At 48.2% G+C, this 27640-nt stretch overlaps 1 protein-coding gene across 1 annotated transcript in view; it reads left to right on the forward strand.

Annotated features, from left to right (window-relative positions):
• CACNA1B (calcium voltage-gated channel subunit alpha1 B) overlaps nucleotides 1-27640 on the forward strand; it is a 284101-nt gene that overhangs the window by 78821 nt on the left and 177640 nt on the right. The window contains exons 4-5 of the mRNA XM_065648624.1: nucleotides 21871-21962; nucleotides 23414-23566. Coding sequence (XP_065504696.1) covers nucleotides 21871-21962; nucleotides 23414-23566 — 245 coding nt within the window. The remainder of the gene's footprint in view (nucleotides 1-21870; nucleotides 21963-23413; nucleotides 23567-27640) is intronic.

Here is a 27640-nt window from a genome sequence, read left to right on the forward strand (position 1 = left end):
AGAATTAATTTGCCCCTTGTCAGTGCTCACAAGTGGCTGAGGCAGGTGTAGACAATTTTGGCCTCTTCCTTATTCCTCATTTCATCGCAGCCTGTGGCGTGTGACCACCTTGACACGGGTCCCCACGGGTCCCCAGCACATCACCGGTGCTGGAGAGGGGTCGTGCATCTCCCTCCCGAAAGGTGCGCGGGCCCCCATGCAGGACGTGTCCCCCCAGCCGTGCTGGGGTGTGCAGCAGCCCTTGTCATTCCCCGGGTCCCTTTATCAGCCGCGGGGTTTCTTTGTGGGTCAGCCACAAGCCCTGGGTGCTGCACATGAATCCAGCTGCTCCCGAAACATATCGGCTTGCTTAGAGGTGAAGAATTTCAGAGTGATTTCAGTAATGCTGTGCTGGCTCGCAAGCCCAGGAGCTGGCGTTCTTGTTAGCCCTGTTATATATATGTGTGTGCTATGTACATATATCTGCCTTTTGTTCTCCTTTATGCCTTTTAAAGATGAAACAGCTCGCTTAGATCACTGCAGCTGCGTGCCAACCTGCTATTTGGGGAAGCGAGGGGAAACGTTTGGCCGCTGTCTGGATGTGCAGGGTTTGAGGGAAGTCTTGAAAGCTTTTATCCCGCTGGGTTACACGTTGTTTTTGCAAGAGAACTTGGAGGGGCTCAGGGTGGCGATGGGTTCGTGTGAAGCAGGGCCATTTCTGGGGGTGGCGCAGAGATCAGATGTGCAGTGGGAAGGACAGTGGACCTTGGGGATTAGAGGGGACAAAAGCGAGTTGTGAGTTTAAAGGTTTTTCCCAGATGAAGCAAGGTTGTGATGCAGTGGAAGAGGCTGCCCAGGGCAGCGCTGGAGTCACCATCCCTGGAGGGGTTGGACAGACACGGAGATGAGGTTCTCAGGGACATGGGGCAGTGCTGGGGTTGGGTTAACAGTTGGACGCTGTGATCTTGAGGGTCTCTTCCAACCAAAGTGATTCTATGAAATGGCGTCTGTGGGGCAATCTTAGAAATGTTTGTGGTGGACTAGAAGAGATGGCAAATAGCAATCTACCTCTCCTCAGATTGCTTGGTGCCTCTTCCTAACCTCCAGTGCCTGATGAATGGGCCTTGCAGATCACTTTTCTGTGCTAAAAACCTCCTCCGTGGTGGCCAGGAGAGAGGGAGGGGTTTGGTTCCTTGTGGTGAGCAGGTCCTTGCCAAACCCAGAGCCTCTTAGCTATGTACTACTTGGAAGGAAAATACTAACAGCTCCTCATTAAATGCCATTAATATCTGGAGCTGTAAGTTTTGGAGCAAAGGAAACCGCTCAGGCTGGGGTAATATAATTTATAAGGGGCATTGGCACTTGCAGGCTGGATGGTGGAAACCAACACATGGCTTCTAATGGGAATACTTGGCCTGGGCTGCAGAGGGAACCTCAGGCAGTGTACAACCATCTCCATTGCTCCTCTGCTGAGTAAAACCTTGAGTGCCCGTGTCCTCAGCCAGCACCGCTCTTCTGCTGTGTGAATTATAGCTGTTTCTTTCTGCTGACCTTCTGTTAGTGGGGGAAGGCCGTCTCTGTGAGATGCTGTCGAGGTGCAGGGAGGGGAACGTGGTTCTGACTCTGCAAGTCCCGTGTCTGTGCGAGGTGTCTGGCTTGGCTTGCTGAGGAAGAGGAGCTGCTTTCCACGGTGCTTCATCCCACCCTGCCTGGGTGCTTCTCTTCACAGTGCATCGCCTTTGGGAGGTGGCTGTAGAGGGACCCTAAAGGGATTAGCTTGTGTTTTGTGAACGTTGCCTATCTTGAAGGTTGTGGGAAATTAATCCTGTGTACAGGGAGTGACAGTCCCTGCCTGAGGAGCCCCAGTGCAGGGTGATGTGTCTGAGCTGGGGTTGTTTCTCGTGCCAGGGAAGGGCCATGTCTGCTGCACAGCACCATCAGCCTGTTCTGCACCGCGTCCCTGCCGGGTGCTCCTTCAGGCCTGAAAGGAGGGAGCCTTGTGGTTCTGCAGCCCACATTTACCAGTTACACCAGCCCCCAGGATGTTTTGTGGCGTCCCTCTGCTCCACTGCCTCCGTTTAATGGGCTGAAATCCCCTTTCATGCTACAGACCATGTGCTCTTACAGCCTCAAGAGCTCTTAACGTCTCTGGTAGCACAAATAATCTGTCTGCATGTGTCCTAGGGGTCAAAGGAGGTCCCTTAGGGCCAGGGTGGGTCATTGCAGAGATGATTTCTCCAATTCACCAGACTTGCTGGAATAAAAGAGCCCTGTGGGGAGGGGATGGCTCTGGCCGCCGTGGTACTGGGACACGGGAGATACTGGCGGTCTGTGGATGCCAGCCTGGCCTGATAGATGTCAATACGTGTTAGGCAGGGATGGCCCAGCTCTGCTGTACAGCCATGTTCTACTGTCTTCAGGATATTTGGAGATTTATACTGTATTTACCAATTTTTTGTTATCACTGGCGGTCATCATAGAATCACAGAATGGTTTGGGTTGGAGGGCCCTCCCCAGCTCCCCCAGTGCCCCCCCTGCCATGAGCAGGGACATCTGCACCAGCTCAGGTTGCTCAGAGCCCCGTCCAGCCTGGCCTGGGATGTCTCCAGGGATGGTTCAGCCACCACCTCTCTGGCCAACCTGGGCCAGGCTCTCACCACCCTCAGGGCCAACAATTTCTTCCTCATGTCCAGCCTGAATCTCCCTCCTTTTGCTGAAAACCGTCACCCCTTGTCCTACCACAACAGGCTCTGGTTATAAGGGGCTAATCTCACTAAAAACATAGATATTTGCGTCATCCTCTTTATTCCAGTCTGAGCGCATATGACATCAGAGTACTGTAGAAATTGCAGTTTATGATTTTAGAATTAAAAATCAGATCAGGGATTCTTGATGTTCAGTCAGCTGGAAATTGCTGGGTGTGTGGAAAAGGAGGTTTATAGTTACCCGGCCAGTGGTTGTAGATGTCAGTGCAGGCAGGCTGCTGATGTGGGTGTGCATGTGCTTTTTCAATGACCATTTTCAGAAGGGTTGTGGGACGATGTGGTACATAGTGTCGGGCTGGAGCTGTGCGGTGCATGTGTGTGCACAGTCTGAGGGCAATGGGGATGCTGTGAGGATCTGAAGTGCTGGTACTGGTGCCTGCAAAGGGCAAGCTTGTAGGTTGAGAGAACAAGGCAGCGAGTTGTCCCATACTGGAGGGGTAAAAGGCTTCAGGTCAGGCAAAACAGAAACCCCTTGGGACAGATCTCTCAGTCGCTGCAGTCCCCGTGCTCGCAGGTCTCCTGCCCAGAGGGAATGCAGCAGGTTTGGTGCCTCTGTCCGTTTGTCCTCTGAGGCTCCCTGTGAACAGCACAACCTTGCAGATGTGGCTGGTCTTCAGTGATTTCTTTTTGGCAGCGAGAGAAGAGAAGGACAGGGTAAAGCTCTAATTATAAAGCTACTCTTGCCAGATATTTCATGCTCCTAATTGCTGACACAGGCTGGCCTGGGATGTTTTTCTCCATCCTTTCCTGCTTAAATAAATAAGTAAAAGCAGGTTAAAGGATGCTCATGTTTCAGAGCAAGCTGTGTGACAGATGAGAGAGGAGATTTCTACAAGTGCTTTGGCCTGGTCTTTTCGTAGCTGCACCGAAAACCATGGGGTGAGGGTGATAGGGATTTATTGACCAGCAAGGGTGGCACGAGGCACCTTCAATTTTGAAGGTGCAATTTGACTTCACCTTCCCAGCCCAGGGAGGAGATGAAAGCCTGCAGATGAGTCAATTATCTGAGCTGCAGGCGAACCCAGGCTGAGTGGCAGAGGAGGATTTGCTGACCTTGCACCCAACCGAGAGGCTGGATATTGTGATGGAAGACGATCTGTCATTGAGGTGCGGGGGGCACAGAAAAGTGCTGCTGCGGCTCGACCTGGCTGGAGGGAGCGTCTTGCAGGGCCAGCGATGGGAGAGGAGAGCCTGTCCCAGGAGAGATGGTGCAGCGGGGGGGTGTCACTGGTTTGCTCTTCCAAAATCACTCGTCGTGTGGTTGTGGTGGAGGTCCTGAGACAGGCTGTACTGCAGGGAGGCACTGGCTCTCTTGTGGCTCTTACCTGGGTATCGAGCTAGGGAATAAGGATACTCAGAGAAGTAATTTGATATATGCATTTTTAACTCTATGAAAGTCTCATCAGCTCCGTAGCCCTGGGCTTTTGAAGTGTCTGGCCCTGGTATGAGTGCAGAACTCGATGGACTGTGCCTGCGAGATGGCAGTGCCAGGGGGGAGGCTGGAGCTGGCAGCGTCACACTGCCCGGCGGGGTCTGCATTGCGCGAATGAGAACCAGATAAATTCTGCTGGTTTGCGATTCCTTTGCTACTGCTATTGCTCGCCTGGAAATGTTGAGTGAGACAGATCTCTGAGATAAATGAAGGGTTTGAGAGGTATTTCTGTAAGCACGTGGGGATCTAAACTGCCGCATTTGAAGGCAGAGGGGGAGAAGTGAGGGCAGGTGGAACATCACATTGGATTGCACAACTGATTTTATCTCCCTTTACTTCTCCCCCACTGCTTCCTCCAGATTAATCCAGCTGCACTCAACAACTACCTAGGCAGAGCTGTTTACAGCCTGAAAGTTTTAAACCTCATAAAGCACTAAATCCAGCCAAATCTCCTGTCCCAGTTGCCCCATCTCTATGCGTAGCCGGTGGCCGGCTCCTCCCCAGGCAGTTTCTGGAATGAGCTGGCTGGGTTTCTGGGAAGCGCACCCTGCAAAGCTGGAAAATGCTGTTGCTGGAGTCGTGCGCTGTCAGGAGATGCTGCTGGAAGGGCAGGTGTGGGATGCGGCAGCGATTGCTTCCCACCGCGTCCTCCTGCAATGCGATCGTCCTCCGTCTCTCTGCCCTGGTGATGCTGCTTCAAAGCCCCGGCTCCCACACAACCCTTCATCAGGGAGCTGTAACTCCCCCAAACACCCTCCTGCTGCATCAGGTGTCCTCAGGAGGGTCAGCGGTGCACAGGGACGATGTTATGAGTTGTTTGGGATGGCGCCTGTGTCCTTGAAGGAGTGGGAGGGTTGGTGCCAAGCACAGGAAAGCTCTGATGCTGCATGAGGACTCTGTGCATCGCTGTGAGGATGCAGGGACAGTCTGAGGGGTTGAGATTTGTGATAGCACAAGGGGAAAATGAAACACCGTGATGCTGGGTAGGTCATGAGTGCTATTGAGTGGGAAGAGACAGAGAAAGGTCATCAAGTTGTGCCAGGGAAGGTTTAGATTGGATCTTGAGAACAATTTCTTCCCCAAAAGGCTGTGGGGCATTGGAACAGGCTGCCCAGGGTAGTGGGGGAGTCACCATCCCTGGAGGGGTTGGACACACGGAGATGAGGTTCTCAGGACACGGGGCAGTGCCAGGGGTGGGTTATGGTTGCACTTGATCATCTTAAGGAACTCTTCCAACCAAAACGATTCTGTGATTCTGTGATCTGCTGGTGCCCAGCAGAGCGCTGGTGTACACCCATGTCCATGCTGGTTCTTCTGTGGTATCTAGAGGTGTTGGCTGCTGAATGGTTTCTGAGGGCTGGGATCAAAGTCCTGGAACATTTTAGGTCTATCTTAAAATGGGAAGTACTGGAGGTGGGGAGTAATGGCCCACAGACACCAAACTCTCAGTCCTAGGAAAATTAGTGCAAATTTTGATGTTGAGGAAACTCAGCTGGAACATGTTTTTACTTTTGGCTTTTTAGGAGAACTTTTGAAATCATTAGAGCAACATTAAGGGAAAAAAACCCCATCCTCTTCTGCAATGGCATCAGACAAACAGTGCAAGCTGTGGGCACTGATCCTTCTGGGAGCTTTTGCAAAGTCCTGTCCTACCTCTTAATTTGGAAAGAGGAAACTCTGGTGGTAATACTATAGAGGACACCATGTGGTCAGTTATGCATTGGTAAAAGACAGTAATTTTTCAAAATGTTCCTAAAAAGCTTATAATTAGTACAATTAAGTGTCTCAAGTGGTAATTTTATTCTACTCAGTAATGGTATAAAGCACAAAAAAACCCTCTGTGAAACAATGCACCCAACATATGTAAGCCGACATCTTGGTGTTGTGATCCGTACAATGTGTGCTTGTTTAAGATTATATTTAGCTCATTCAATTCTGGGTAATTTATTGTCTCACAGAGAGCAGCCCTCGTGTTACTTCCACACTTAGGAACACGAGTGAGGATGGCTCACAGACCAAAAGCAGCTTTGGTCCAAATTCATGCAGCGCGACCGTTTGGGTGGAGTTGAAGGTGGGTGAGAGTTGGGGACACCCACGGTCTTGCATTGAGGTTCCTCTCCCACTCTGTGCCTCAGTTTCCCTTTTTATTTGCAACGTGCCGGCAACATGGTGAGCTGGTTTGGTCATGGTGGCATGGCACTCTCCCTACCGCATGAATCGGTGCGTTCAAAAAATGAAAAAATATTTTTATTTTCACGTCCCCTCAGCCCTCCTGGTGGTTTGGAAACAGTCTGGAGAGTAGGATTCATGGGCCAGGAGCCTTTAAGCAAACCTGGGGAGGTTTAGATTGGATCTTAGGAACAATTTCTTCCCGGAAAGGGCTGTGGGGCATTGAAACAGGCTGCCCAGGGCAGTGGGGGAGTCACCATCCCTGGAGGGGTTGGACAGATGGAGATGAGGTTCTCAGGGACAGGGGTCAGTGCCAGGGATTGGGGAACGGTTGGACTCGATGATCTTGAGGGTCTCTTCCAACCAAAATGATTCTAGGATTCTGTAAATATGTATTTGAGACCATGCTGCTGTGATTTGGGGTGCTCATGTCTGAAGCTGAATGCCTGAGCTTGCCCCAGCCAGCTCTGCGATGGGACCCGGGCACCAGCTGGGAGCTCTGACTTGTTCCCAAATCAGGGCTCCGCAGCTCCTTCCTCCTCCACAGCAGCCTTGATCTGCTCATCTCACACACTGAACAGGCAATTAATTTTTACATTTCCCAGTGATTTTTGTGGTGGCCGGCCTTGTCGCTCCAAACATTAGCTGGAAAATTCGTTGTAGAAAGAAAGCACAAAGGTGGAAAAGGAGATAATTACCTTTCTAATATAATTATGGCTGGGCTGGTGAGCCTTTTATCTCAATCCATGTACTTCTGGTGGTAATACAATAATGGGCAAGGATTAAAATTTACTAGGTTATCGCTTGCCTAAGGCAGCCAGAGCTGTTTTCTCTCCATGGTGGGGGGGAGTTTGTTAGAGGAGATTTCAGGTTAAATGACTGTGGAAGAGGATGATTTTGGAGGAAGAAAGAGCTGGGGGAGAAACCCTCTGTGCTGTTGAAGCAGCTGGGAGGGAGATGCACCATCGCATGTGTGAGCTTGTGCCTGGGAATGGTCCTGTCCATGGCTGAGGTGTTGCAGTTAGATGCAAACTGGGCTCCGGACGTGGAGCACAGAGATGGTTTGGTCTGTTTGTGTGCTGGAAGCAATTTCCCCATCAGGGCTGTTGTGTGTCCGTGCATGTGGGTGCTCTGCTTTGAACCATCCCTTCTGCAGCTGCCGGAGGAGCGGGGATGGCAACAGATGGGGATGTGAGCCTGGGGAAGAGGCAGGTGCCTGTGTTAGAGCAGCAAAGCAGAATTATAGAACCATAAAATTATAGAATTGTTCATTTGGAAGAGATCCTCAAGATCATCAAGTCCAACCATAACCCACCCCTGGCACTGCCCCATGTCCCTGAGAACCTCATCTCCGTCTGTCCAACCCCTCCAGGGATGGTGACTCCAGCACTGCCCTGGGCAGCCTGTTCCAATGCCCCACAGCCCTTTCCGGGAAGAAATTGTTCCTAAGATCCAATCTATCCTAATATCTGCTTTCTGCTCCCAACTCTCTGCCTTTGGCTGATCCCATACAAAGGGCTGATGCCATAGAAGACAACTCCTCTGTCCTCTCCCACCAGGAAAGCCCTGTAGAAATTTTGCTCTTAGCAATGTAGTGCTGTCCCCTCTGCACGGCTCGTCCCACTTGCGCACGGAGAAGGGGAAGAGTGGGTCTGGACAGCTGATCAAATTATAAACCACTGAAAAGGTCAGAGTGGTACCATTTGCTGTTAGCTTTCACAGAACACAAGAGGCATTAAAATTCTGCTGTCTCATTTGTGTAACAAGAGAGGAAAATGAAAAGGGGGAAAAAAAAGTCTTCCCTCCTGCAATCAGGTCAGGGAAATGGAAATATTGTAAGTTTAATTCTTGTACTCTAGTTGTGGCTTCTAGGGGCTTGATGTAGCTGCGTGTGCAACTCCAGACTCTTAATTTCTCTGCCAAGAAGTTAAAACAGTCACTGGTGTAATGAATTCGGCTGCCTCAACTTTCTCCTCGTTTTAGGTTCACCACCTTGGGTTTTGGCAGAGCTTGCACTCAGAATCCAAGAGGTGATGGGGATGGGGAGAGATCAATCCTGGCAGGTCAGTTTGATGTGATTTAAGATGGAGTAAGATATGAGGATGAGTTTCTGGCTCAGGCAGAAGTGTGCGAGATGCTGAGGGCTGGGACAGCAATGACCAGGATACACGTGGATTCAGTGTCTCCTCTAAAAGGGGTGACGGGGCTGTGAGGAACATGGTGGGACAGCACTGACATGCTCTAACTGGGGACTGGCTGCCATGAAACTGCTTCAGTGGGTGCACTGACCAAACCGTCATTGATTTGGGCTTTGCAGGAGATGGGTTCAAACTTGTTCGTCTTTACCTCCACACTCAAATCACAGTGAAAAAGCTGTTGCCAGTAGTGAGCAGATCTACCCAAGCAGAGCCTCAGTTTCTAAAGTAAGATGCATAAATGGAAAGGGTGTAGCCATGTGCCCCAGAGAACTGCCTGCTGATTCCATCCAAGCATCTCCATTGTTAATTTTTGGAAACTTCCAGGCTAAAACACTCTTCTTTTTTTTTTTTTTTCTTCTGAAGAAGAGCAGGGCCTGAAATAAATTCCAAATCCTGACTTCTGCCACAGCCTGCAAATTTGGCATCTCCAGAACCCAGGTGCAAATTTTAGCACTCCAGCTCCATCCTGTGCTCTTGGCAAAGCCAAACTAATGTCGCTTGGCATCCTCCAGCCTCTCTCTCTCTTTACTCTCCTGCTTTTCTCTCCTTCCTACAACCTGACTTGTCCTCGTTTGCTGGAAACTTTGCCGGAGATCTGTGTCCTGCACGGCCCTAAGACCTGTCCTCCAGGTGAAGGACACATCTTGCTGAGTATGTTCCTTCGGAGGTGGATCTTGCTTGCCCCCAGCATTGCATTCACTCCCCACCTCCTCCTTGAGCTGCAAAACCCACCTCGAACCTTCTGCTCTTCCTCAGCAACCTGTATTTGTGTTTAACCGAGCTTTCCTGCCCTTACCTCCATACCATGTCAGGCTACTGGGCAATGTGACAAGCCAAAGGGCCACCATAAATCCATTGGTTCTCCACGAGTTGCAAGAAACTGAAGGAGTTTTCTTGCCTGCCAGAAAGGTGGTTTACTGAAGACTGCTGTGACAAGCAGCACGCTCGTACAGATACCAAAGTGCCATCGGCAGCTGAAAAGGCGAGATTTCCCTGAGAAATGGAGCTGGAAACAATGCGGGGACCTGGTGTCCCCCAGCTCCCCTGGCACACATGTAGCTCAGACCCTCGCGGCGTATCCCGATGGGCAGGAGGGATGAGCTCACTTGGGCAAGGGCAGCTTCCCTCCAGGTTTTGACGGATGGCTGCCCACAAATGCAGGTTTTTCCCCAAGGAGTAACATTGGAGGAAAAAATCCTAGTTCCAAAAGTTTTGTTTCGAAAGGCAGAGTTTCCCCTGGGAAGTTTCAACCTGATTTTAAGTGGAAATGCCTTCTTTCAGCCAGCTTTACAATATCTTTGCAGTTAAAAACAACCAAATAAAAATAAAGTCTGAAGTCATATTTGAAGTTAAAACAAAAGCAGAATGTTTTGTTTTTTCCCACTGGAAAACTGAAATTGATGTTTCCCTGAAAACAAACATTTTTAGTGGAAAAAAGGCATTCTTCAGCACAAAAACCTTCTTTGCTGAATGCTTTTTTCTAAGAACTAGCAATACTTCTTGATTTGCTTGAATTATTGCCACTACGATGCCACCTATTTGCATTTTGCCGGGGTGGCTCTTAACGTAGGAGTTACACAATGCAATATTTTGTGCTTTCCTCTGCTGTTTCTGTTAATTGAGGCAGCGCTTAGAGCCCTGAAATGTGATGGCGATGCCGTTGTGCTGGGCGCTACAGAGCTGTTGGAGGTGTCTGCCCTGAGCTGTGGACCAGTGCAATGAATCCAGGGAAAGAATCGGAGCACGAAGAAAGCAAAAAGTTGCTGAAGACCCCCAAACAAGCTGGGACTCTGATGGAAGATCTTTAAATTTTTTAGGTGCTTCTCGCGCTTTTGTCTCCCCAGACCTCAGTTCCACGGGTGCATTTCATCCCCAGCCCTCTGTCAGCATCTGCTACCCCACCTTGAGTTTTTTGATACAGGAATTACCAAATCAAGCCGTTACCTCTGCACTTTGGGAAGATGGACCGGGTGGTGGCGAGGATGGCGGTGAGGGGGACAAAGCGGGAGCCCAGATTTCCGCCCCCAGTGCCACCTGGCTGCCATGTCCACATCTGGGGCTGCCATGTCCACATCTGGGGTTGCCTCCTCCCACCATTTCCAGGGCTACCAGAGGAAGGGATCGCTCATGGGTATGAAACCAGAGGGAAGGCAATGACTAAGCAAATGTCAGAAACACTCTGAAAACCTGGCTGTGTCCTCCCTGCACCTCCTCTGGTCAGAGCTTAACGCCTTCTAGACAATGGTCTGCTCTGTGCAAACTCTCGATTAACATAGTGCTGATAGGCTGGAAATGTGCTCAGAGGTCCTTCCCTGCCTGCGTGCTGGTGGGTGCAGCCCTAGAGCTGCATTTCTGGGGATTTTTTCTGCTTGGAAAGCATCGAGTTGGGTCATTCAACAGAGACGGATGTCATGACCAGGAGAGGAACTGAATGGGCAGAGACTAGAGCTGGGTGCTACAAGCCCTCTAGGTTTTAAACCAAACGAAATGCAAACCATGTCCTTTCTAAAAATTGCAGCTGAAGCAAGAGAGTTATATTATAAAGAGAAAACAGCAGCATGGAGCGAAACAGTAACTTGTTTTGCTCACTCGATGATTAAACCCAAGTCAGATCTTAAAGCCGCTCTTGCTGCTCCTTGGTGGAGCTGACTCATGCGTTTTGAACACCAGGGATTGCCGGGCGCTGCTTCTGGTTTCTTTTTCTCTGCTTGTGCTTTTCTCTGTTGGCTCTAGAGGTAAGCCTGAGGTGATTTAGCTCCTAATGAAACACTTAACTCCAGTGCCGAAAAGCTAGGAGGGATTTCTGGACCATTTCACAGCAATAGGCTGCATCAACAAAAAGCATCTTGATGCTATTGGCCTCCATCCCAAAATCCTCGGTGCTGTATTCTCATGTGCTGCCCTGTCAGAAAGCTGATGTGGACCACAGGATACTTCTCTCCTGCAGCTAAGAAATTCCCCACAGGTCTCTCTTTCCTGCCCCATAATTCATGTTGACCTTCATGTCACCGGGAAAACTTGCCACAGCAAATCAGCGGCACCAGTGAACTTAGAGCTTTCTCTGCTGGATGCTGCTGTCTGTCTGTATTTCAGGTGGCACATGGAGAAACTTGTATCTGGTCAATGCAGTGAAATGAGGCTCCAAAACCCATGACTGATGCAAGCACAGCCCTCCCGGAAAACTAATTTCCATCTCCTCTCTGTCGGCTTGTAAGTGCCCAATGGGCCCAAATGGACAGCTCTGGAAATCTGGGAAACACAAACATTTGCTGCTGTGCTGGGACCTGATATGTCAGGTTTTCAGCCCAGAGCATATATTTTTTAATGGCTGGATTACACAGCCCAGAAATGTTGAGTTTATGATGAAAATGCTGCCAGACTTTTATCTGCAGCAATTCCGGCATTCTTAACAGCCCAGTGGAGAGCGAAAGCCTCTGTTATCCGAACTGCCGATTAATTTAAGCACATTCCCCTCTCCTGTTATAAAGATGTCACTTCCCTGCACCGGTGACATTGCTCTGAGGTCCTGCCAGCTCTGCTCAGGGGGACGTGGCTGCGTTGCCATTGCTGGCTTGTAGGCATCCGTGCACTCGCGGTGGGTTTGGGAAGGGGATTTTCATGCTGCGGTGGGTGAAAACGGATGGGGAAAGAGTGGGAAACCAATGTGGGGAGGAGAGGGAGGAAAGCAGGACCATCAAACTGATGCTCGGAGATGGTGTGACCGTGGGCATGTTTTGTATCGGCGTTGGGGGGATCCTCACAGTCATCGGCTGTTGCCTCCTGAGTGTGCAGAAGCTTCCCTGTGTTCTCGGAACATCTTGACTCCAGGCCGGTGTGTACCTGGGTGTATCTAGTTAATTAGATTTTGTAGGCAACAAGTTGTTGTTTCTTCAGTCCCTTTATCCAAGGACCTTGGTGTTTTTTTTGACTCTGGTGCAAAATTAGCTGAGCGCTACTGCTCTCTCACAGACACAGTCACATCCCACAGAGGATAAATTCAGGCAAACATCCTCCTCTTGCTGCACATCTGCTGTGCGGGGTCCCGGACGCTGCAGCTTGATCCCTATTTCCCCAGCTTTGCCAAGGAGGAGCTGCTGTGATAGCTCCTTTTGACTCAAACAGGGCAAACCCAAGATTTAAGCATTAGAAAAAAATGAGGTGGTTTGAACTGTCGAATAGTTATGGGCTCATTTTGCGTGGGGATGATCAGGTGAGTAACTCCCCAGCAAATCTGGGTGATGGTAACTTGGATGCTGTGGTTCTAGCAGCCGAGTGTAGCCAGAAGAGACTTTCTAATTAAGCCTTAAAGTTTCTGGGACTTCTCCTCTGGGATGGTCGTTCTCAGCAGGGCCCTGGTGTTGCGTAGTTGTTGCCGAAATATATTGTGTGGTGGTTGCACAGTGCTGGGCAGAAACATGCTTTGAGGTTGCTGTGCTGCAAACAGAGCTCACCTTGGGCTGCTCTGAGCTGAGCTTAATCTAGACAAGATAGAGAAGAAAATGGAGTTTATCTGTCACCTGCATGAAACACTGTTCCTCAAGCACACATACTGATATGGGTAAATTATCCTAACAAACAGAAGGGGGGAATTACAATTTCTGTTTTAAGTATGGAAGGAATAAATTCCGACATTCTTGTGACCACAGCGCAGCTTGCAACAGGTTTAAAGCGTGGTACAGATGGCTATGTAATTATTGCCAACATCTACTCATTATATTAGATAAGGCCCTGGGTTTATTTAGCAGAAGCAGATGGAGGGAATACACAATATTTTAGATGTCTTGGCAAACTGTGTTTTCCTTAGAACAACATCGTGTATTTGCTATGATAGTTCTGGCCAAAAAAAAAAAATTATAAGAAAGAGTGAGAATATCTTTGGGGAGTGACAATGAGGTGTGCATTAAATAAGAGATATTATATTGCAATCTTTACGATATCTAATGCCTTATGTTAATCTCATGTCAAGAGGAGAGTTTCAGCTTTCATTTGGAAGTGTGTGGTTTTTTGTGTCTCATAGACTAAACATCACCCCAGCTGCCAGTAGAAGCTGAGGAATCACAAGACAAATAGAGAGCCCTAATATTCTTCTTTTTTTAAATGGTTTTATGACTTTTAATCCAGGCTTGTCGATTTTGGGACTGCCTACTTATTTCTAGAGGGTGACTGCTGGCAATACTGCATCTCTGGGCAAGGGGCATGTACTGCAAGGCGGAAAATGCTTGGGGTTTGGGTCCTTCAAGGGCAGCAGATTTGGATGGGAGGTGTACGAGGAAAATGTGCATCTCTCTGCTTGCTCAGAGCTTTCATGGTCAAACCCTCTCTCAGAGAGCAGTGACCTCGGTGACGAAGGGTCCCATGGCTGTGCCATGGGTGGTAACCAGCGCCCTGGCCAGCCTTCAAGGGGAAGAGCATCTCTGTGCCCGCTTAAACAGGTACCTGGTAGCTTTCCGGTCTTTGCCCTTCTCTAAACACTGGGCTACCAGAGGCATTTCGTGTGGGGACATTTGCCAGAGATGGGTGGGGTGCAATTGTCTTGTCTGGTTGAACTCAACTCCAGCATCATCCAGCATGTCTGGGAAGGCACAGAACGGCAGGCAGAGGTGAGGGAGTCAGCACTGCCCAGGGGTCTAATGAGGTGGTCTAATGTGGTTGATGCTTGGAGCCCATGACCTCGGGAAGCAGTCTGAGCCACTTAACATGCACAGAGGAATAACAACAAACCCAGTTTCTGCCCCAGCCTCTCCAGAGTTCAGGGTTTGCTCTCATCCACAGCTTAAGCAGTTTGCTGTGAACTAAATGCTCAGTGTATCATCTGCTTGTGATGGTCTTAAACTGGAAGTCATAAGCATGGTGCAAGAACCAGGTTAATTTAAATTAACTTGTCAACCAGTGCCCCCCCTGCCATGAGCAGGGACATCTGCACCAGCTCAGGTTGCTCAGAGCCCCGTCCAGCCTGGCCTGGGATGTCTCCAGGGATGGTTCAGCCACCACCTCTCTGGCCAACCTGGGCCAGGCTCTCACCACCCGCAGGGGCAAAAAATCTCTTCCTCATGTCCATCCTGAATCTCCCCTCCTTTAGTTTGAAACCATCACCCCTTGTCGTATCGCAAGAGGCCCTGCTGAAAAGTCTTTGAACCATTTTGTTTTGCTTTTTAAACACTAGTGTAATATGATAGTGATGACATTTTCTGCTCAACTCCTGAACAACTGCTTCTGGGGACCGGCCAAATGCAGAGGGTGATGTGGTTCTGGTTCCAAATAACACAGGTTTCGTCAGCACTCCCAGGGCAGTCTGGCAAGGAGGCTCTTGTTTGGTGGGTTCTGTAGAGAAGGAGGGTTGGGCACGTGCTTTTAGTGACTCAGATCTCTTACCTCCTGTGGTGCCTGTGCTGCCCTGCTAGCCCACCTGGCAGAAAAACGCATCCCCCATCCACCGACCAGCTGTCCTGTGCCCTTTGCCCATTTTCGAACCACCAGCTCCTAGAGAGCAGAGTCACGGTCCTCCCGACTTTCTGGCAGAGAAATAAAAAGCAGTGTCTCGTTTGAGTGGTATTTTTCATGCACGCAGGATTTGAGGGTTTGTATTTTTCAGGGAAATGGCAGCTTTAAATCAAGTAAAAAATATTTGCAGACTTGACATGAATTGCTTTTGCTAAAAAAGAAAACACATTAAAAGTGAGAATGCTTCATTTTCGAATTTGACAAATGAAACAAACAATTCCAAATGATATTTTGTTGCTCTCTCTTCCTCCCTCCCCCCATAAAGTACAAATACTTGAAACATTTTGCTGACCCTGAAATTCCCCTCTCTTTCTTAAGAATCTTGTATGCTACTGAGCTAAAACCCTTCTTAGCTTGCCCATACACAAGAGACCACGGAGTGGGATGTGTGACCCCAGACATCTCCAGAAAAATGCTTTGGGCTCCTGGCTGCTGCTCTCCACATCCTCTGATACCAGGTACAAAATTCTGGGATGCCCATTTCCAAGAAGGAAAGCAGTGTCTCTGTCTCTCCTTTGTGATGCTAATGGAGCGAGACTCAAGGTATGACCTACTTTCCAGCCACAATGAAGCGCAGGATGGTTTTAACTCCTCTGCGCTCAGTTTTCCCGGTGTGAGCTCAATAAAACGTTTTGGACATGTGCTTTTTCCTGCCAGCTGTCACCGCTTATTGCGGATGAGCCTCTTTGTCTACTCTGTGGTGTGGTATGTTCACATCTCTCTTGTGTAGAAGAAACAAGGACTTATTTGAGCAATTGTCTCATAACCAGAGTATCGTCCTCCATCCTGAGCAGAAGCCAAGCCCTCAGCTCTCTGCAAAACCTCATTTATTTTGTTGGAGTGTCGCATGCTGCGTGTCTTGCTGTAGCAGAGGAGTGTGTGTCTGCAGATGCTCCTCTCCCTGTCTTCTCCCTGGAGCCCGGCTCAGGAATTAGTCAGGAAAGTAGGTTGCAGGTGGTTTGTGGGGAAGGAATCCTGCTCTCATTTTGCTGTGTCTCCTCCCAGAACTCAGGAGCATTTCTGCCATGCAAAGAGGATGAGAGAGTTCGGTTCATGTCCAGGCAGCTCGCTCTGTGCTGGGGGCTGGTGGAAAGTTTAGTGCTGGTTATAAAAGGCTCAGAAATGCACCTGTTTGGTGTGAGACCAAGGGATTAATTTGCTGTTTGTGCCTCTGAAGCAGAGCAGTTGCTTATCATTGAATATTGTTATTAGTATATTTTATTTTGCCCTCTGTTCTCTTCATGTCATAGCTAAAGACAGGTCTATTCTTCACCACAGTGAAGGCTGTTTTGATGGATACATTCAGGTTTGGGACAAACATGTTTTTCTGAGCAAGGGGATCAGCCTGAATTGCTCTGAGCAAGCCGATGTTAGGGAAAAGGTTGGGACCTGATAAACAGTGTTGTAGATGTGCTTTGAAGGGCAGGAATAGGCTTAGGTGCAATATGCAGATACCAGCTTGGGTGCTTAGACTTGGTGTTTGTCATCTGAAGGAGAGGCAGAGAGCTGGCAAGTTGGGTCTTTTTGTGTGGGAGGGACCAGGCACAGCCAATGGGGAAGTCACTGATGTAGTGATGGAGCCAACAGATGAACCTGGTAGTGCCACAAATTAAACGGTGCAATTAGCATGCCAGATTCACTTATCAGCTCAGACCTGGCATCAGCTGTGTGTCTTTGGTAGTCAAGATAAAGCTCACACACCATGAAATCAAACTGAGTGAAAAGGGGCATCTTTCCAATAGCTCCAGTCACCTCTCACGTGCAGGTTTGTGCTGTGGCTGGGAGAACCAGGAGCAGCAGGACCGATGGCTGGTTTGCTGTGGTCCAAACATGAACCGGGCTTGCTGCACTGAACAGAGCGGCTGTCGGCATCCGAGGGGCTCCCGGCACCCCTTGGCTGCTTGCCTCTGCTGACCTGCCCTCGGGTCCTGGGCAAGGAAATCAGCCAGACCGCGTCGCCAGCTTTTACTGACCCATCTCTTCAGCGTGTGCGCTGGAGCTAAGAAAATGAAAAATACTCATTTCGATTTGGGGTGCCTCTCAGCAGAGAGATGTCCACTCTCAGCACTTGCTGCGTCCTTTTACAGCCTTTAGTGTGTGCAGCTGGTGTGGTTTCTCCCTGTGGGTCTTGCTCGTTGGCTTCATGCGCTGCCAACACTTTGTGGTTACATGGCAGGAAAGGGAGGCAAGTGATGCCCAGTTGCCACAAGTTACCAGAGACCTTGGTTGCCTCCTTCTTCTCAGTGCTGCCTGTTTGCTGTTGATACTTTGCTGGTCCTTGGAGGTCAGTGCCACAGGGCACCTAGATTTCTTACTGCAATGCCTCCAATAATACTCTATTTCTTGTTTCCTTTCCCTAAAGCAGCATAACCTGGTGCCTTCCTCCTGCAGCTCCTCCACCTGCTGCCCCGGTGACTCCACCAGATCTCACCTTGTGCAGGTGGAATCACAGAATCGTTTTGGTTGGAAGAGACTCTGAAGATCATCGAGTCCAACCAGGTCAGGGACCTTCTCCACTCCTGAGCAGCGGAGGAGGAATTGTAAGGAGTGGATGGGCGAGGGTCAGAGCACAGATAGATATGATGGTCAGCTCATGGACCACCCCTAGAACAGGGAGACATCTTTAAACTAGTCAGCCAATACTTATGAAGATATTTATTTTTCCCATTGGCTTCTATTTCCTGGGGGTCACTGGGGCTTGTTAAATGTTGGCAGCCTGTGCCCAAAGTCAGGCTCTGGGAATGTGGTGGTTTACTGGAGTTTTCTAGATTTTGAGGCCGATGTTCCCAAGGTGTCTGCATTTGACAGGGTTGAATCTGTGGGTAAGAAGTGATGATTGCTGTTTCTTTTCATAAGACAGCTGCTCTACTGCTGGCTAGTTTTATCTTTTTTTTTTGAGTAAAGCTGTCTGGTGGGTATTTAGCCTCTCTCCTAATCCTTCTGAAGAGATTGATTCGGTTCTTAGGAACGGGTGCTTGGGATGAAGTCTTTGAAAAAATTGCTGCTTCCACTTACTTTCTAGGACTAGAGTTTATAATTAATAGGCTACATTAGAAGTGCCTGCAATTCATGCAATTCCTCCTCTGGCTGAACCTGCCCTGGCACCAGCGCTGTCCAGTAGCAAGATCCCCTCGGAAGTGTTAATCGTTCTTGGTGATTAATCCTAATGCTTTTTGCCGTGACTGTGTGTTATCTGCTCGCAAGCAGACGCGCTGAAGCTGCTGGACTTGCAGCCAGTCCCGGTTCTCTCCTGCACGTCTCCACTGTGATTTATAGACAGTGATGCCAGGAGATGGTGGAAAATGCGCTCTGCCACCTGCCGATCCGTGTGTGCTGAGTGTGGCCTCGCTGGCTGCTCTTTGAGGCTGGACCTGCGTTGTGGCTGCTCCTATGAGCAGAGACACCTATAGAAACCCTGTATTTGTGCTTGTCTATTCTTGGCTCTTGCTTGGGATGTCTCTCTTCCTGCCTTGGGGGAGAAGCAAAGCACCTCTGTCACCTGGTCTCGGAGAGATCATCTGGAAAAGATGCAATACATCCACTAAAAGGCCATTAAGGAGCAATGACAAGGTGGGAACGATCCTGAGGAGCAGAGTTAGCTTTTCCTGCTCCAGTTCCTGGGTTTAGAGGTCTGGGGCTAAGTTTGCAGGAGTTTTGAGGCATTTTCTTTGGTCAGGGCTTTGTCAGGGCAGCTCTGAAAAATGCGGCATCGTACATCTTGCTGAACCGGTACACAGAAATCGTGAGCTCCGAGGTACTTTAAGAAATAGATTGCTAATTATTTATGTTAGCATAATGTTCAGAAAGGAACCTTCCCTTCGTTCTTTGCTTTCTTTTATACCCAAAGGAATAAGCTAGTTTTATAATTTATTCCAGGCATTTCCAGAACACAAATTATCAAGCATTTATTGCAAATTTGGCCTCTGTCTCTGGGAACAGATGTCAGTCAGAGCTTGGTAGTGGAGGTGGTGATACAGAAAGCAGTATTTAATCAAGTTATTATGAAAGTGGGGAAGAAGTGCAGCCATCCTGAGCATGGCTGGGCTGGCAGGACACGTGCCCAGATCCCCAGCACCATGGGAGCAAGGAGGGTTTGATGGCTGGCCATCCTGCTCGCACGAGGAATTTATTTTGTTGCACTTAAACACTTGAAGTGCTATCAAATACAACATCCTAAAGCTATCAAATCTCCATGTTACAATCCGTTAAGATGCAAAAAGGGCTGCGGATCAATTCATTTATTCTTCTTGGTGAGGTTATCTCCTAAAATCTTCTCTTTTGCTATTTTTTCACCTTTCACAGGTGATTTCCTTTTGCAGCACCGGTTCGCCCGTCACTTCTGCTTTGTTCTGGGCTGTTGGCTGTGCAGCCGGGGATGCTTCGTGCTTGTCAGACAGCTCCTTTGATCTCTCTATTTCTCGTATTTCTAATGATAATTTCCACCTTGTTCTGGCCTAACCCACAGTGGCTTCTGCAAGTTTTCAGCTGGAGTTGGGGGAAAAGTAAAACAGAAAAATGGTACCTAGGCAAAGGTTATCTAGGGGATCACAGCACTAATGATGTGGAAATTAATGAATGATGGGGTGTTTGGCTGGGGGGAGGGCTGCCATGGTTTGAGCAGACTGTTTGTAGCATCAAGCCTGTTAGGAAGACAGGACTGGAACAAAGATCTCCAGCCCCTAGAACATTTACTGACACCATGGAACTAATTGGTGCTGTCCCCCATTCCCTTCTATTTGTCTTTGAATTTAGAAACAAAGTGATGAGCGCATCAAGCGTCTCTCCTCTCAGCTTGTACCAGGAACCGGAGCTCTGCCTGATGACAGCACATATCCATCTTAACTCACTGGAGACTAATTGTGCCGTTAGTAGCAACATCCAAGGTGGATGTTTGAGATTATCTTTTGACTTGAAGTGTGTGCTATTCCCAGGCTGCCGAGGTTTATAAGTGAGCTATTAAGTTGTGAGGATGGAGAGAAGGAGCGCAATCATTGCCATGGGTGCAAAAGATTAAATTAGAAGTCTCTGACTGCGATGGTTCTTCGTTTAAATTGTCTCCTGTTGCTTATGTTTAAACTGCTGATGTAATGTGAATTTTCTGGTCCTAAAAAATGTAGGAACAGGTGTCTCAGATATAGATACTCTCTTCCTCAGGTCCTGGCTTGCTGCTGCCTCTCCCACCATCCAACATCTCAGCATGTTGTTTTCCTGACCTCCAGCACCTCCTGCTGATGGAGTCTGGCCCTTTCCGCACAGCGATGCTGGCCCCGCTCCTCCCTAGGCCAGGCTTGGCAGCAGTCAAGGACAGGGTTTATATCTGAGTGTAGCTATCCCCTGAGCGCTCCCTACCCAACTGTGTCGCCCACGGCTAAGTTTGCCAGACATCCTGCATAATGCATATTACGCAGTAAAACTATGTGTTTCATTTGAAATACTCTTCTTTTTTTTCCTAGTATTTTTTATGGGAGCTGGACACTTTTTTTTTTTTTTTGACTGCTCTGCAGCCTATTACCAGGCACTGAGAAAAAAGGCCCCTGGGCAGGTGCAGGTGAATCACGGGTGCACACTGTGGGTGCTCAGCATCTCTGTGCGCCAGCATGGGACACTTGCTGTGTCCGGGTGTTTAATCCCCAGGGGTTCACTGCCCAGGTCTGGCAGCCTCCTCCCAGCTCTGGAATCCCAGCTTCCAGCTGGGTTTGCAAGTCCCTCTTGCTGCTGTAGCTCTTGGGGAAGGGTTGGCGAAGTGTCAGGTTGTGGTGGAAGTTGGGTCAGTAGTTGTGGTTAATTAAGCGGTGAGACCTTCAGTGGTGGGTACCAAGTGTCTGGGGGCTTGCAGAACCCACCAGTGGGCTGGGTGCTCAGCTACTTCCACCTTGGTAAAACAGCCTGGGGACAAACCCAGTAAAAACTAACAGCAGTTGCTTAAAATCACTTTAAATGGTGCCCTCGATGAGGAGCTGATAAGAGGGTTTTTGCTCTGGACTAACTGCGTGGTTGGCTTGTGTTAGAAAAGCCCTGTCTCAAATAAAGGATATTTTAGTTGAAGCATCATAGGAAGTGCTGCAGTAACTCATGCACACGGGTTTGCTCTGCTTGCCGTGTGCCTTGCAGCCTCTTCGCTTAAGGAGTTTGCATCATTGTGGCTTGTGGACACTGTGACAATATTTTTTTCTTTTGCTGGAACACTGAAGGCATTTAATTTCCTCTGCATGCACTTAAAAATTTAAGAATCGTTCTGGTTTGGGGGCTGTATTTCTTATCAGAGTAACTGCAGTGTATCAGAGGAAGTACTCGCACCTGCTCATTGGATATTCTCCTCAAATAAGATACTCTGAACAAAAGTTAATTTTGCACATACAGAGTAAACTGTTTACCTAGAAACTCCTTCAGATATTAGGAAACACCATGCATCAGTACGTGAGTGATTTCTGAATTTATTATAGGGAGAAGCTCTGGCAGATAATTTCTAGCATAAGTGAGGGGTTTATTTCCCTCTTACTGTACCCTGAAAAAATGATATATGCTTTCCTGTAAGCACAGGGTGCTGCTCTTCAGTGGCCAGACCCGGCCCTGTTTGCTATGTATAAATAGCTCCATAAACAGGCAGGTATTTCAGATTTTCTTATAAGCTAAGCAAGGCTCAGCAGCTCTGGAGGAGCATCTGAATTGATGATTTTCAGTGGACGCAATTTGTAACATAATCTCAGGTACAAAGTTTAAAGCAGCTTGAATATTTGCTGTTTTTACACAAGACTTGTCCGTGCTTTGGAAACAGGAATTTGCATTTAATCTCATCTTTTGCACCTCTCTTTGCTTTTACAATTAGGATTTTAGCAACTGCTGGGACTGATTTTGACCTGCGGACCCTGCGAGCCGTCCGAGTGTTACGGCCTCTGAAGCTCGTGTCGGGAATCCCAAGTGAGTGTTGTGATAACGTCATCTTCCCAGCCAGAGGAGCTCTGTGGCTTTTGGGGTGTCGCGTGCTTTTTCTGAGCAACATTTTCTCCCTCTGCTTCCTCACGGTCTGTGGCTCCTGCCCTTGTGAGGTTCTGATTTTGTGTCTCCCTGTTTTGGGTAGATCCTGCTGATTTCAGCACTGCCCTCCCAAATTTGGAATGTGAGCAGGAGGGGTTGTGGTTCAGCAGAGCCTTTAGGGTTGAATGGATTCTCTGGGGTGCGAAGACCCAAGACCCAAATCTTGCAACTTTCAGGCTCCCAACCCCGAGTGTGGATCTTCTAACAGCTTTTACCAGCTGAGCATCCTGCATTGGGGATTTTACCCCTTGGATAAGGTGAAAAAATGAAGGGAAAGAGCAGGTAGGACTTGGTGCTGCCTACTCAATGGGCAAATGGATATATTAATATTTTATCTGCTAATGTGAAGGGTCTGAATGCTCCGGTGAGGAGCTACATCACGCCTTGCCGAGGCCCTGAAACTATCAATATCCTCACACTGTTGCTTACAGCCTTGTTTTTAGAGATGCTGTGAAAGCCGAGCATGCTGCAGTTTTTTTCCTCCTGTACAACCTAGAGGTGCACTCATACACAAATATGATGTGTGCTTTTCTTCTACACTCTTAAGTATTTTTCCTCTCCAACAGATCTTCATGCTTTATTTTTCTGCACGTACCTGTATTGACCTTCGTAGTGCTGTGCAAGGTGGCAAGACAATGATGAACATTCTCCATTCCTTAGGACAGGTCACCAAAGGGTCTTTCAGCAGCTGCTTATCACTGAATTTTTTTTTGTTATGTGCAACTGTACGACGTTATCTGACATTTCCATCTTTCCAGCCTTATCTCCCTTGGTTTTAATTGAAAATGAGTTTTGCTGCCAGTGGAAAAGCTGTGGATGGGTCGCCCTGGAGACAGGGTTTTGTTTCTTCAGAAACGGGGTGTGAAAGACACGGCAGCATCGTGGCTTTTTTTGTGCCTTATAGAGGGGGAGGCAGCTCCTGCACCGCGCGGTGCATCCTGCCCCCCGGGACAGCGGGTACCGCAGCAGCGCCCAGCTCTGCTCCTGCATCCAAAGGAGCTGCCTTAAGGACCTGGCCCAGCTCCAGGCTGAGTTTTAAGACTCCACCGGCTTCAGGAAAAGTCTTTTTTTTTTCTCCCTGAAGCTGGAGAAAGCTTTGAATCCGTGATTTCAAGAAAAGGAGTCAGAAAAAGATAAATCTCCTGGTTGTCTCTCTCACATCTTGAGTATTTTATGGCTGTAGCATCTTCTTTATAGCACCCTGGGAAAAGCAGCATAGCTCAGTATTGCCAATCCCAACTCCTCCCTTAGACCCCCCTCTCTCTTACCTCACCCCACCCCAAGCCCTTGTTTTCCTTCCCTCACTGTTGATGTGTTTTTCCTTGTCCCCACAGGCTTGCAGGTTGTCCTCAAGTCCATCATGAAGGCGATGGTGCCCTTGCTTCAGATCGGGCTGCTCCTCTTCTTCGCCATCGTGATGTTTGCCATCATCGGGCTGGAGTTCTACATGGGGAAGTTTCACAAAACCTGCTTCTCTAACGAGACAGGTGAGTATTGAGCTTCACTCCCACCCCAGTGTATCATCACGATGCTTCCAGCCCCCTCCGTTTGATCGAGACGCTTCCTATCCTGCTCTTATGTTGCTTTTCCTTTTCCTTGTCTACACTTATTGTGTTTTTTCCCTTTTTACCCACCTACATTAAGAGTTAACAAGCTTTTGTGCTCCGTCTACACAAGAGTGAGATGAAGGTTCTGAGGGCCGCCTCGCACGGGATTGGTTTTTTCATAGCAGAAATGCAGAACCACATTCCTGTTGTTCCAGCTTGCTGAAAGGGAGTGGGAGTTTGTTGTTATTTTTTTGATTCCTTGGTGTCCGTTTACATTTTCATTGGTTTTAGCTCTGTAAACGGCGGCTGAACACTGAATTTCCTTGCAAGGTTTCTGGAGCAAGTTGCATGGGTATGAGAACATCAGGGTGAAATAGTGAGGTTGGAAAGACTGGGAGTGACCAAAAAAATTTAAAAGAAAAAAAAAAAAGGGGCAATAGATGGAAGGCTAGGAGCCCTCTGATGGAGAAAGGATAAAAGTGTCCCAGAGCAAGGGAAATTAAGCAATTGGGCACTGCGGAGTAAATGATGTGTCTGCATGGGAATGAATGATAAACCCCAGAGATGGAGAGGAGTGATGCCCAGAGACCCTCGCTGGGACCCGCTGCTGTGTCAAATCCACCTGCTTGTCCATGGCTCAGAACTCATCCCAAATTTAAAAACAAACCAACCCACAACCCATTGATTTTTCCCATGTATTTTTTTAACATTCCTTTGTAGCAGTGTTAATATGTTGTGGTTATCTAGGCTATTCACAGACAAAAATGTTGTTCTTGTCTTCAAAAGATTGCAAATTAAGGTACAATTGACTGTCTTTAAAAACACAGTCTTGTATTTTCAGTGATTATCACTAATAGGTCGTAATATTGATTTATTTGTATGCATTCAAATGGTAATAAAACAACATCCCAGCCAAATTCCTGGGCATCCTTCACAGTGCTTTCTAACAACAACATGGAAACAGTTTAATATATCTGGTTTACACAGAGCTTTGCAAAATCATGGTGAATTTTTTTTGCTTATGTTCCTATGTAACATTAGAAAAACAGAACACAACTTGTAAAGGACAGTTGGGTGTTTAGAGAAGATTTGTGAGTGAAGCACGATTCTTGGGGGAAAAAAAGGAATTTTTGGACTGGATTTGTAGGAGAGGAAAATTTTTTTGTGTGGGGGTGTGTTGATGCCAAGCAGAACAGGTCACAGCCCCCTGCACTGTCTCAGCAATTACGGAGGAACAGTAACAGTGACCATATGGGTGTGCAGGGAGCAGAAGTGCTCTTGGTGAGATGGCGGGGAGAAAGCAATTACGACCAAGTTTGTATTTTCTAGGAGCACTTTCAGGTCTGTTAAATTGCAGCCTCAGAATGAGGTGGGTGGTGGTGGTGGTGTTTGTTTTTTTTTTTTTTTTGCATCCTTCGTTTGCAGGGAGCAGCTGCAGGCTGAGCTCTGAGGATCTTGCTATCCTATTTCCCCCAAAATAAGACAGCGTCTTATACAATTTTTGCTCCAAAAGGTGCTTACTTTTTTACACGTATAGCAGCCTGGACACTATTTAAATTGACTTTTTTTTAATGAACTGTAACTAGGGCTTATTTTTGGAATAGGGCTTATATTTCGAGCATCCCTAAAAATCCCGAAAAATCATGCTAGGGCTTAGTTTCTGGCGTAGCATCTTATTTTTGGGGAAACAGGGTAATGCACTGACTTTAGCCAGTGGGCTAAAGAGAAGAATGATTAAAAAAAAAGATTATTTTTTTTTTTCCCTTCCCTCTTCTCAGAAACTAGTTAACTTAATTGGGAAAAAGAATCCCCAAATCTGTTTGCATTCTCTGCAGACGAGGCTCTGACATCAGTGATGACTGAGAGATGGCTCTGCCAAGCTCGGGGACAGAGAACAGATTTTTGTCACGTGTAGTGTCGTGTGTAGGTGACTCTCGCTTGCTGGGAGGCCCCCAGCTAGGAATTGGGAGCGCGGCCGAAAAACCGGTGTGCGCGTTGTGTATCTCTGCATCGCAGCACCTGGTATCTCGGTGGGGGGACATGGCGTGGCCGGGCTGATCCCCCCGAGCCCCCTCGCCGGGCGGTGTGGGAAAGCGCCTGTGTTTACAGGCACCGGTCGCTGCTTTTCTCAAGGGCTGACGAGCTGGTTGTCGGATGAATTACGGGGATCGATTCCCCCCTGCTCGGCGGGAAGTAGGGTGATGGTGTTTCTGGAAAGGCAGAGAGCGGTGAGGTTTCCTGGCGCTGCGGTCCCTTGCGAGCGGAGCTGCAAGAGCATCCCGCAAACCCATCAGCCGAGCTTTTTAAAGCCTAAGTGCTCATCGTCTCCAAAGAGGTGCATTAATAAGGCCGGGACTGATACCGTGGGCTCCAAAGGCTGGCTTAGGGGTAGAAATGTGAACCTCGTTAAAGAGATGCCTCTGCCAGAGGGTCGTATATTGGAGGATGATGCCCCAAATGCCCCAAATTGAGCAAACTCTTGGGATTTTTCATGGAATCAGGAGCGGTATGAGAGGTACTAGCTGTTACTTCAGGACATCACGGAGGGAACCAAGTAGAGGTGTCAACAGCAAATGTTGCTCAAGCCCTGGGTAGGTCAGTAATAAACTGCAATCGAGAGGGATGTTAGGGACCAAAGTATGGCAAAAGGGTCATTCAAGGCCTTTGCCACTGAGCCTGACAGGCTGTTCTAAGCCAGTGGAAACTTTATTTTAATGAAAAATTGGTAAAAATTAATGGCAGTGGATATTCCAGCAGATGCCTGACTTGTTTTCCTCACCCTGCATCCTCCTGTTGTGCTGAGACACAATTATTTTTAAGCAGCTGAGCCAGCCCAAGTGCTCCAGGGTAGGGAGGGCATCATGTTTGATTCCCAATTTCCCTTGAGACTCTGCTTTTCTCTGTCATCCTCAGCCATGGGAGTAGGGGGACCAGTTCTGGTTTCTTTTACAAAAAAAAAAAAAAAAAAGAAAAAAAAAAGAAAAAAAAGAAAAAGAAGAAAACAACCCTCCACAATCCTTCTTAGTAGATATGCATTGTATTTTCAAGAGCATTACCTGGCAACAAAAGGCCAAACAGAGATAAGACTGGATTCTCTTTTAAGGCACACTCACGAACGGACTGAGAGAGCCAGATTCAGTATTTTCTTTTTGTAGTCTTGTCTTAGTAAGCCCTTGTGAAAGCCTGTGGTGACCCATATGGGAGCTGGAGAGAGATACCCTGTATTAAGGTGTTGAATCAACAGGAAAACACGTCACACAAACACACATAAATATATATATCCTGGAGCCACAGTGACAATTTTGTTTTCCTCCTGCAGACTTTGCTCTATGGAATGATTATTCCTAATTATTGCTAGTGCTGATCTTGTTTTCCCCCTGGTGAATTTGATTTTGTGCAGTTTGCTGCTCCGTTACCATAACGTGTCACTTTTAAAACCCTTTAATATTCCCCAAATTGCATCTCTGTGTAAACAGGAATATTACTTGCTATATTTATTTACTCTGAAAACCCAGCACTTCAGTTTTCCAAACTGCTCTCTGTTGGTGCTCGCGATGTCTCTGGAGGGCTGCAGTGCTCCACACTTCCCAGCTGACCCTGGAAGATGCTGACCACCCTTCTGGCCACCCCTTGTCATCCTTAATGGTGACAGACCCTTCCTCCTTGGACTTCTTTGGGTCTGACATAGAACTCAGCAGAGAAACCCCATCCCTGCTGCACACAAGGTTGCCAGCTGGATGCTTTCCCTGCCACGTGAACCTGCACTCCACAGCTTTGCCCTTTTGGGCAGAAATATGAGGTTTACAGAGGGGCCGGAGCTCGCAGGCCACTCGCAGGCTGCTGTGGTGGCACTGCCTTGTGCCGAAGCCAGGGGCTCCTCATGCAGCTGTGGTCTCACATCTGTATCTGGGCAATTTTGGGTCTGTTTGCAAGCAGGTCTTGCTTAAGCCACTGGTGAAGAATTTGCCCTTTTGCTTTAATGTTATAGTGCCAATAGTAGGCACTTAGCTATGC

The sequence above is a fragment of the Caloenas nicobarica genome, chromosome 19 (assembly GCF_036013445.1).
Source record: "Caloenas nicobarica isolate bCalNic1 chromosome 19, bCalNic1.hap1, whole genome shotgun sequence".
NCBI lineage: Eukaryota > Metazoa > Chordata > Aves > Columbiformes > Columbidae > Caloenas > Caloenas nicobarica.